The sequence below is a fragment of the Lutra lutra genome, chromosome 2, assembly GCF_902655055.1.
Source record: "Lutra lutra chromosome 2, mLutLut1.2, whole genome shotgun sequence".
In the NCBI taxonomy this organism is placed as follows: domain Eukaryota; kingdom Metazoa; phylum Chordata; class Mammalia; order Carnivora; family Mustelidae; genus Lutra; species Lutra lutra.
In genome coordinates, this window is record NC_062279.1 from 36,916,033 (window position 1) to 36,928,149 (window position 12,117).

The 12,117-nt window shown below is 36.5% G+C and overlaps 1 protein-coding gene across 3 annotated transcripts in view; it reads left to right on the top strand.

Moving 5' to 3' along the window:
• The window catches only part of LOC125092775 (A disintegrin and metallopeptidase domain 3-like), a 107,952-nt gene that overhangs the window by 57,749 nt on the left and 38,086 nt on the right, over window positions 1-12,117 (top strand). For all 3 annotated transcript variants that reach the window (XM_047717156.1, XM_047717155.1, XM_047717157.1), the window contains 2 exons: window positions 536-617; window positions 2,856-2,992. In XM_047717156.1, coding sequence (XP_047573112.1) covers window positions 536-617; window positions 2,856-2,992 — 219 coding nt within the window. The remainder of the gene's footprint in view (window positions 1-535; window positions 618-2,855; window positions 2,993-12,117) is intronic.

The following is a 12,117-nucleotide window of genomic DNA, read 5'->3' on the forward strand; positions in this document are numbered from 1 at the left end:
ATAGATTTATAAATCTATTGGTGTTTCCTGTGGAATTTAGGGTCAGGTTTGGAGGCTCAGGAGCTACAATAACTAAGGATTGAAATGTATGAGGACATTTGCTACACTGTAGATCTTCTTTTCTTGATGAGTCTACTGAGTATTCTGTCTCTTTGTCTCCCTGTCCTCCAATCCAACATTTTTTACATGCTTTAGGGGTTCACTATGTGCAAATCATGGCAGTAAGCTATCCTGACTTGTACATTTTCAAATTATATCTATCCAGTGCCAGCAACAGTGGTGGTTAATACTTTGGGAGGATTAGGAACCACTGGGTTTTGGGCTGTGTATCATAAAATGTTAAAGTAGACTTTAGAACTTTGTAGGAACTATGGGAGATTACCCAAATACAAAATGATTGAAAGCATGAGATGTGACATGTAATATTTTGTATTAAAAAAAAAATAGCTTTACTGAGAAATCCAATTTGTAAAATGTCATTAAATTAGTCATAATTTAAGATGAATTTATTCAGAAGAAAAATTTTATTATTTAGTTATAGGGACCATCTTGATTATGTGGGAGCAACATATCATGGAATGGCATGCAATCCAAATTTTGCTGCAGGAATTGCTCTGGTATGCATTTTATTTCCATCTATTCAGTAAATTCTATATGTTTTGAAACATCTACTTCAAGGAACAAAATATGTATAGTATATTTGTCATGATGTTTTGACAAATTTTTCTTCGTATCCTTTTTTTCTTTTAGATTTTGAAACTCAAATGTTATAATTTTAAAAGTTTTTTGCTATTGTGATAAAATGCAAATAACATAAAATTTACCATTTTTACTAGCTTTAAGTGTATAATTCAGTAGTGCCAAGTATGTTCACATTGTTGTGAAACAGATCTCCAGAAGTTTTTATCTTGCATAAATGAATATTTATATATATATTTTTTTTACCAATTTGCCCCATTTTCCACATAATCTAGCCTCTGGAATCCACCATTCTATTCTGTTTCTGTGAGTATGACATTTTTAAATTCTGCATATAAGAGAGATCATATAACATTTATCTTTTTATGTCCAGCTTGTTTCACTTAACATAATTTCATCCACGTTCATCCATGTTGTTGCAAACGGCAGGATTTTATTCTTTTTATGGCTGAATAATGTTCATATATATGTGAATTTAATATATATGTGAATATTCATATGTGTATATATATACACACATATATGACTTTTTAATCCATTTATCTGTCAGTTCTATTTTTTTTTTTAAGATTTTATTTATTTGTCAGAGAGAGAGGGAGAGAGAGCGAGCACAGGCGGACAGAATGGCAGGCAGAGGCAGAGGGAGAAGCAGGCTCCCCGCCAAGCAAGGAGCCCGATGTGGGACTCGATCCCAGGACTCTGGGATCATGACCTGAGCCGAAGGCAGCTGCTTAACCAACTGAGCCACCCAGGCGTCCCAGTTCTATTTTTAATATTATGAGGAACCATCATACTTTTCAGAGTGCTTGCTCCATTTTATAATTCTACCAGCAGTTTACAGTTTATATTCATCATATCTTTACTAACATGTTATTTTCTGTTATTGTTTTTTTTTTAAGATTTTATTTATTTATTTGACAGACAGAGATCACAAGTAGGCAGAGAGGCAGGCAGAGAGAGAGAGAGGAGGAAGCAGACTCCCTGCAGAGCAGAGAGCCCGATGCAGGCCTTGATCCCAGGACCCTGGGATCATGACCCAAGCTGAAGGCAGAGGCTTTAACCCACTGAGCCACCCAGGCACCCCTTATTGTTGTTTTTTAATAGCAACTATCCTAAGTAGTATGAGGTGATATTTCATCGTGGTTTCAATGTGCACTTCTATAATTACTAGTGCTACTGAACATCTTTTCATACACTTTTTGCTTTTTGTGTATTATCTCTGGAAAAAGTATCTATTCAAGTTCTTAGGTTTTTTTTTTTCTTTAAGTATATAATCAGATAGTTGTCCTCTTCAGCATGTCCCAAATGAGTTGAATACTTATATTCACGCAAAAACCTGCATGAATGTTTATAGGAGCTATTCATAATTTACAAAGATTGGGAGCAACCAAGATGTTCTTTAACAGATGAATGGATAAACAAACTGGAGTAAATTGATATAAAAGAATACTATCCAATGATTTTTTTTTTTAAAGTGAGGCATCAAGCCATGAAAACACATGGAAAAAACTTACGTGCATAGTGATTAGTGAGAAAAGCCAATCTGAAAAGGCTACATACTGTATGAGTGCAACTATATGACCTGAAAAAAAGGAAAACTGTGGGGATAGTAAAAAGATTATACTTAACCAGGGATTTGTGTCTTGCTGCCCTTATTACTTCCCATTTTTTTTTAATACAAAAATGCTACTTACAAAGTGTTATAGTATTCTGCCTTTAAAAAAAATTAATTTGGCTCTCTCCCTAAACTATTTCTGAAGTAAAAACTGATTGCAAATTCAACCCTTTAGAATCTTTATATTTTTTTCTAAGTGTTTCTTAAAAAATAATATAATTACTGAAACATTGCATATTCCTCCCAAAAAACTTTTAAAGCTTATTGGAATTTAATACATAATAAAAGCATATGATAACATTAATCTTATTTTGGTTTATGTCAGTCCCATTTGGATTAAAAATACAATAACTCAAAAATAAAAACAAAATTTACCTATTTTTTCCTTTTTTTCCATATCCCTAAGAAAATAATGAGCATAGTAGTTTCTTAAATTTGTGTTTGCACTTAGGTAATATGGCCAAAAAGAAAAGATCAAAGAGGCGAAATAATTTAGGCAACAATTCTGTTTTTGTTTTGTTTTGTTTTTTTTTGCATTTAGTATCCACAGATGATAACCTTAGATGCATTTTCAGTTGTTATGGTACAGTTGCTTGCAATTAATCTGGGATTAACATACGATGATATCTACAATTGTTACTGTCCAGGAACTACATGCATAATGAATTCTGAAGCAATGTAAGATTTTATTTTTATCAAATCTGTGTCTTCTTCTGAGAAATGTTTGTAGCAGTCACTTGTATAATATCTTGCAATACAACTTGAGTTGGAATATTTTTACTAAATAAATAATGTACTTGTTTATTTATTTTAATTTTTATTTAAATTCAATTTAGTTAACATATGCTGTGTTATTAGTTTCAAGGGTAGAATTTAGTGATTCATCAGTTGCATATAACACCCATCCTCATTACATCAGGTGCCCCCCTTAGTGCCTCATTCCCCAACCCAGCTCCTCTCCAGCAACCCTCAGTTTGTTTCCTAGACTTAAGAGTCTGTGGTTTGCTTCCCTCTCTGTTTTTGTCTTATTTAAAGAGGAGTATTTGATATCACAGAAAATGTGCTTAATATTTCTACATTCAATGTTACAGAGAAAGTGAATGTTGATGATGACTTTCTGGGGGTTAACTAGAGTCTTCAGGTGAATTTAATTCATTCTAAAAATATGTAATAAGCATCTACTGCTTTGCAGGATTGTGTTAGTCTTATAAATGGCTAGCAAGATAGATATGTCATAAATATCTTAACCTATCAGGGTCTGAAAATTTAAAAGTAGACCTAAGAACAAAGTATAAACAGTGTATGATAGGTGCCAAGAAGGAAATAAATAGGGAATACACGGGGAGAAGAATTTTTTTTTTTAAGATTTTATTTACTTATTTGACAGACAGAAAGAGAGCACAAGTAGGCACAGCAGCAGGCAAAGGAGAGGGAGAAGCAGGCTTCCCGCTAAGCAGAGAGCCTGTTGCAGGGCTCAATCCCAGGACTCTGGGACCGTGACCTGAGTTAAGGGCAGCTGCTTAACCAACTAAGCCACCTAGGTGTCCCGAGAAGAAACTTTCTGATAAAGGAAAGTTTTCTGAGGAAATAGTTATGAGAGATGTGAATTTGCTCATGTAAAGGGCTTGTTGGAAACTTGTCAAGCCAGCAAATGAAGTGATGCTTAAATAAGAAGTTTGAAAAGCTCAACAGATTAGACTAAGAATATCGAGAGAAGGATAAAAATGAAAAAAAAAATCTGGGACTATAAGGAAGAATGTTTTGGACATAAGGTAAAGAAAGTAAAATGCAGTGAGGCTAAAGCATAAGTCAGGGGAAGAAGGCCAGGTAATTCAGGAATGTGTATGAAAGAGTGCAGTCATGAGGCAAGAGTTGGACTTTTGTGATAAATGTTAACCAAATACATTTTACGTTGATTCATGCACTATGGATAGTAAAAATTATCTTAAAATGAATGTAAAATATATCAGAGGGAACAGTAAGATAGTTAATATTTTGGAGATGATTCTCATAATAATCTATAACAGTTTATTAAGATTGAGATAAAAAGGAGATGTGAAGAAGTATTTGTAGGCTTTTTGATATCATAATTATTAAAAAAGGCAAATATTTTAGGAAAGCAGAAAATTGAGGAGAAGCCTTGGGGGTAGTTTATATTAATTTGGGGATTCTGAGTCATGCATTAGAATTAAGTGCACAGTTATATAGGTCCTGACCTGAGGACAAGGAATTTAAAATGTGTGAGTTTTTATTGGTGGAAGTTAAAACCATGAACAGGTCATTTAGAAGGAAGTTGAGAGTGCTAATGTACTTCTCATATTTATGGGATGAATAATTGAGGAGAAACCAGTGACATACCGTGAGAAGAAACAGAAGGAAGAAAATATTAGAAACATGGACCAAGATAGTATGGAGTCTTACCTAGGGAGGTATATATTTTAAGAATAAGAGAGAGGGTGGAAATCAAATGGTAAAAGTATCAGTATTGTATTCTAGCTTCCCCTAATTCTCCCACAAAATACAGAACGAAACTAGGAAAGCAAACAAAAAAGCAAAAGCATATTTCTCAAGTTTTCCAAACTGAAATGCACCAAAAATACCAGTAGATGGGACCAATCCACTAACAAAAAACTAAGTAGCATGAAGTAAGTAGCTGTGTAACAGGAACTAAAATAGGAGGACACTAAGAACTTTAAAATCTTACCGACCTTAGAAATAATTGGCTAAGCCATACCCTGGGAAGATGTCCCTACTGAGACTGAAATCTCAGTAAGCTGCAGGAGCCAGAACTGGGGAGGATATAGCAAACTGTAGATAAGAGCAAAGGAGCTGTGAACATTAATTAAGATGCTAGCATTGCCTTGATCTCAGCTCTTAAAAAAAATATCTAGTAACAATAGTACATATATCACCCAGATCATGTTTTAAAAATACTGTTCTTCACTAAAAAGACCTGGGGCACTTTGGAGGAATGATTGATTCCAGTTCTAAACCGAAGAAAATAAAAATGAGCTTGGAACATGTTGTATGAGAAAATTAGGAAGTATTTAAAGAATTATGGAGACTTAGCAAAGGGACACAAAAGCCAGGTCCCAATAGTCAAATATGTGGGAATCTGAATCTTATAAATCATAGTGATAGTAATGGATTATAATCCATTTAGCATGATAGGAAAACATGATTCCATATTCATATAAATATATGAATAATTAGTTGAAAACATAATAAAGGAATGGGATATTAACATAAAAGCAAAGTATTTCTCTCCAGATAATTATTAACTAATAGGAAGAAAAAATTTTAGAGTGAAGACTAGCACCTTAATCGACTAATCAAAATGACTATCATCAGTAATATAACAAATTGAAATCCTGTGCTACTTGTTTGAATGCAATGAAACAGACTCAGCAACACTGCTGTGATAATGTTGCCAAGATACATAACCTCAGTTTAATTATGAGGAAACATTTTATAATCCTAAACTGAGGGACATTCTACCAAATAATCAGTCTATAATCACAAAACTTTCCATGACTATGTAACCCAACAACTACAACAACAACAAAATTTTAGGTAACTAAACTTAGGAGACGTGAGAATTAAATGCAATGTTTGAGGAGGAGCTAAAATGGCAGCATACCAGGAAGACCCTAGGCTTGTCAAGTAGCTGGAACACGACTAGGTAACTATCAAATCACTGTGAACACCCAAGAAGTCAACCTGACAACTGACAGAACAAACTGCACAACTGCAGGGAGAGAAGAGGCCACATGGAGGATGGTAGGAGAGACATGGATTGGGGAAGAAATGGATTCCAGGTGCTGCAGAGAGGGAGTCATGGTAGCAGATAAAGGAGGGGTAGGGAATGTGCAGGGAAACAAACAGAAACAACACTTCCCCAAATCCACTGGCTGAAAAAACAAGAGGGGCTGATTTTTGTAAGCTTTTGCAACCAGCGGGGCTCAAAGACTGAAATTTAAAAGGATGGCCAGTGTAGCTGGGATAAAGCCCTGAGGGCCTACCCTGCTTGCGGGGGGGGGGGGGGGGAAGGCAAGCCAGCATTCTGGCGGCAGATAGCAAATGATCAGGAGGATCATCTAAAGGTGTACATGGGAAAGACTGCTTACTCTTCCCGGAGCTCATCTGTGAGAGGTAGTAGTCACAGAGATGACCCTCTGGGGGCAAAAGAGCTGGGAGGCACCATTTCCTACACCAACCCCTACTCCACCTCCCCATGCTTCCATATCCCCACCCCTGCATAGGCACAGAGACACCTGCTGGGGGAGGCTAACCCAGATGGACTCTATTTAGCCTGCTTGTTCCAAATCCCATGTCCCTGAACTCTGGTGTGACTGCCCTTCTCAGTCAAAACTGCATCCATCCCAGCAGGGTCAGAGCCTCCCCCAAAAGATCAGCACAAGCCCCCACCATAGCATATCCCAAAAGTTTGGGGTTTTAAAAGTCAGTAGGCTTTACTGGGACAGAACCCAAAGGGCACTGTGCTGCTTGAGGCAGGCAAACAACCCAGAGACAGTGTGAAAATAGCAATCTGAAAAACACCTGGCATTTGAAAGGGGAGATGATTTGCTCTTCTGGGATTGCTTCCCTGAGAGCAAGCATGGAGACCCCTCTCTGGGGACAAAGGAGCTGGCTGGTGCCATTTCCCTTCCCTGCCCTACAGCATAAACCAGCTTCAATAAATAGCACAGCACTGACACTGACTGCCTAAGCTGCTTACACCAAGTCCCATCCACCTGTGTTCTGCTTTTCTCAGGCAAGTGTGCCTTTGTCCCAGCCCAGTGGGCCCTTCCCCAGAAAACCAGCAGAAACCCCTGCATGCACCAAGTCTCCTGAACAGAGTTCTGCAGGGCTTTGGTCCTAGTGGAAGTAGCATCAGGTCTTAGTTAACAAGCGGACCAGAGCACACCTTGTTAAAACTCACCACACTCTGGACAAGGTTCAAACACTTCCCACTCCCACCAAGCCTCTGCAAATGAAATCCTAAAGGATAGAGCAGCCAAAACACAGAAGCAGAGTACATGCAGCCCACACCAGAGACACTCTTTGAAGCACCAGGTTCTGGACACTATATGACCTCTTCTTCATAAGGCCATTACTCTCAGGAGCAGGAAACATAACAGGCTTTCATAATGCACAGAAGAAGAAAAGAGACTTAGACAAAATGCCAAGACAGAGGAATTCTTCTCAAAAGAGAATAAGAAAAGGTCACAACCAGATATCTAAGTGAAACAGTTGTAAGTAAAATGCCTGATGGAGAATTTAAAGAACAATTGTAAGGATTCTTGCTGGCTTGAGAAAAGAATGGAAGACTTCAGGGAGGTCCTTACCACAGAGATAAAAGCATTAAAAAACAATCAGAAATGAAAAATGCCATAACCAAGACTCAAAACAAACTGGATATAATGACCAGAAAGATGGAAGAAGCAGAGGAACGAATAAGTGATAAGGAAGAGAGAAAAATGGGGAAAAATAAAGCTGAACAAAAGAGAGAAAGAATAATTATGGATTATGAGATAGACCTAGGGAAATCAATGACTCCACCAAGTATAGTAACATTCATATCATAGGAGTCCCAGAGAAAGAATAGACAGAAAAGGGGCCAGAAAGTTTATTTGAGGAAATAATAGCTGAAAACTTCCCTAACAAATCAACAAAAGCAAGGCAATACTAAGACATACTGTAGTTAAATTTGCAAAATATGGTGATGAAAAATCCTAAAGCAGCAAGACAAAAGTATGCCCTAACTTACAAGGGAAGACCTATAGGGCTAGCTGCAGATCTTTCCACAGGAATGTGGTAGAAGGAAGTGCCACGATATATTCAACAAGCTGAGTGGAAAAAATTTGCAGCCACAAATTTTCTATTCAACAAGGCTATAATTTAGAATAGAAGAAGAGGAGAGTTTTCCAGAGAAACAAAAACTGAAGGAGTTCTTGACCACTAACTAGTCCTGCAAGTAATATTAAAGGGGACTTTTTGAGTGGGAAGGAAAGACCAAAGGTGACAAAGACTAGAAAGGAGCAGAGAAAATCTCCAAAAGCAATGACAAAAACAAATAATAAAATGGCACTAAATACATATCTATCAACAATACTTTGTAAATGGATTGAACACTGCAATCACAAGGCAGGGTGTTAGAATGGATAAAAAACAAGACGCATCTATATGCTACCTACAAGAGATTCATTTTTAACCTAAAAACATCTGCAGATTGTGAGGGGATGGCAAACCATTTATCATGCCAACAGATGTTAAAAGAAATCCAGGGCGCCTGGGTGGCTCAGTGGGTTAAGCCGCTGCCTTCGGCTCAGGTCATGATCTCAGGGGCCTGGGATCGAGTCCCGCATCGGGCTCTCTGCTCAGCAGGGAGCCTGCTTCCTCCTCTCTCTCTCTGCTTGCCTCTCTGTCTCCTTGTGATCTCTGTCTGTCAAATAAATAAATAAAATCTTAAAAAAAAAAAAAGAAATCCAGAGTAGTAACACTTCTATCAGAAAAAAATAATTTTTAAACTGAATCTATAACAAGAGATGAAGAAGGACAATGTATCCTAAGAAAGGGGACTATCCAACAAGAAGATCTAACAAAGGTAGATCTATATTTCTCCAACATGGGGGCGCATGAATAAGTAAAACAATAACAAACATGAAAGAAACTCATTAATAATAATACAATAATAATAGGGGACTCCAACACCCCCACTTACACCAATGAACAGATCTAAACAGAAAATCAACAAGGAAACAATGGCTTTGAATGAGACACTGGATCAGATAGACTTCAAAACATTTCATCCTAAAGCAGCAGAATACACATTCTTTTTGAGTGTGCATGAGACAGTCTCCAGGATAGATCACATACTGGGTCAGCCTTCAGCAAGCACAAAAAGATTGAGATCATACCATGCATATGTTCTGACCACAGCTCTATGAAATTTGAAGTCTACCACAAGAAAAAATTGGAAAAGACCACAAATACATGGAGGTTAAAAAACATGCTACTAAAGAATGAATAAGTTAACCAGGAAATTAAAGAAGAAATAAGAAAATGCATGAAAATGAAAGCATGCTGGTCCAGAACCTTTGGGATGCAGCAAAAGTGGTCATAAGAGGGAAATATATAGCAATATAGGCCTACCTCAAGAAGCAAGAAAAATCTCAAGCAAGCAACTTAATCTTACACATACAGGAGCTGGAAAAAGAACAGCAAATGAAGCTTAAAGCTGATGGAAGAAGGGAGAATATTAAAAATTAGAGCAGAAAAAAATGATATAGAAATTTAAAAAATAAATGAAACTAAGAGGTATTTCCTTGAAAAAATTAATGAAATTAATAACCCCCTAGCAAGACTTACCAAGAAAAAAAGAGAAAGGACACAAATTTAAAAAAAAAAAATCACAAATGAAAGAGAAGAAATAACCAATACCACAACTATCCAAACAATTATAAGAGAATATTATGAAAAAGTATATGCCAATGAATTGAACAATGTGCAAAAAATGGATAAATTCCTAGAAACATACAAACTACCCAAACTGAAACATGAAGAAATAGAAAACTAAAACAACTAAAAGCAAGCAAAGAAATTGAACCAGTAATCAAAAATCTCCCAACAAACAAAAGTCCAGGGCCAGCTGGCTTCAAAGGTGAATTCTACCAAACATTTAAGGAAGAATTAAAACCTATTCTTTTCAAACTATACCAAAAAATAGAAATGAAACAAAAACATTCACATTTATTATATGAGGCCAGCATTACCCCGATTCCAAAACCAGGCAAAGATTACACTAAAAAGGAGAACTATAGGCCAATATTCCCAATGAACATGGATGCCAAAATTCTCAACAGGATACTAGCTAATCAGATTTAACAGTGCATTAAAAGAATTATTCACCATCACCAAGTGGGACCTGGGCTGCCGGGGTAGTTTGACATAGACAAAGCAATCAATGTGACACACCACACTGATAAAAGAAAGGAGAACAATATGATCCTCTCAGTAGATGCAGAAGAATCATTTGACAAAGTACAACATCCATTCTTGATAGAACATACCTCAAAATCATAATGGCCATATACAAAAAGCCCACCACTAATTTCACCCTCAATGGGGAAAAATTAAGAGCTTTTCTTTTATGATCAAGAACAAGACAGGAATGTCCTCTCTCAACAGTTACTTAACATAGTACTGGAAGTCCTAACCTCAGCAATCAGACAACAAAAAGAAATAAAAAGCATCCAAATAATAAAGGAAGAAGTCTTAACTTCCACTATTTGCAAACAGCATTATACCTCTATAAGAAAAACCAAGACCCCACCAAAAAATTGCCAGAACTGATACATATATTTAATAAAGTGGCAGGATACAAATTAATATATGGAAATCTGTTGCATTCCTATACACCAATAATGAAGCAGCAGAAAGAGAAATCAAGGAACCAATTTCATTTATAATTTCACCAGAAACCATAAGATACATAGGAATAAACCTAACCAAAGAGGGAAAATATCTGTATTCTGAAAACTCTAAAACACTGATGAAAGAAATTGAAGATGACAAAGAAGTAGAAGAACAGTCCATGCTCATGGACTGGAGTAACAAAATGCTAAAATGTCTATAACAAATGACAATTGTTCAAATGTCTATACTCTCCAAAGCAATCTACATATTTAATATAATCCCTATGAAACACCAACAGCCTTTTTCACAAAAATAGAACAAACAGTCTTGAAATTTGTATGGAACCACAAAAGACCCTGAATAGCCAAAGCAATCCTGAAAAAGAAAAGTAAACCTGGAGGTGTCTCAATTCTCAATAAACTATATTACAAAGCTGTAATCATCAGAATAGTATGGTACTGGCACAAAAAACAGATATAGAGATCAATGGAACAGAATAGAAAACCCAGAAATGGACCCACAACTATATGGTCAACTAATCTTTGACAAAGCAGGAAAGAATATTGAATGGAAAGAATTTCTTCAACAAATGGTGCTGGGAAAACTGGACAGTGATATGCAGAAGTTTGACACTGGACCACTTTCTTATACCATACACAAAAGTAAATTCAAAATGAATGAAAGACCTAAATGTGAGACCTGAAACCATCAAAATACTAGAGAACACAGGCAGAAACTTTTTTGACCTCAGCCATAGCAACTTCTTACTAGACGCCTTGCTGGAGGCAAGGGAAATAAAAGCAAAAATGAACTGGGATTTCATCAAGATAAAACCTTCTGCACAGTGAAGGAAACAATCAACAAAACTAAAAGTCAGACTTCAGAATGGCAAAGATGTTTGCAAAAGGCATATCTGATAAAAGGTTAGTGTTCAAAAATATAAAGTACCTATCCGTGAACTCAACACAAAAAAAACAATCTAGTCAACGAATGGACAGAAGACATGAACAGACACTTTTCCAGAGATGACGTCCAGATGGCTAATGGACACATGAAAATATGCTCAACATCACTCATCACCAGGGAACTATAAATCAAAACAACAATTAGATATCACCTCACACCTGTCAGAATAGCTAAAATTGACAACACAAGAAAACAGGTGTTGGCAAAGATGCAGAGAATGGGAAACCCTCTTACACTGTTGATGGGAATGCAAACTGCTGCAGCCAATCTGGAGAACAGTATGGAGTTTCCTCAAAAAGTTAAAAATAAAACTACCCTTTGATCCAGCAGCTGCATAATGAGTATTTACCCAAAGGATACAAAAATACTGATTTGATGGGATACATGCACTTCGAGGTTTAAATAGCAGCATTATCCAC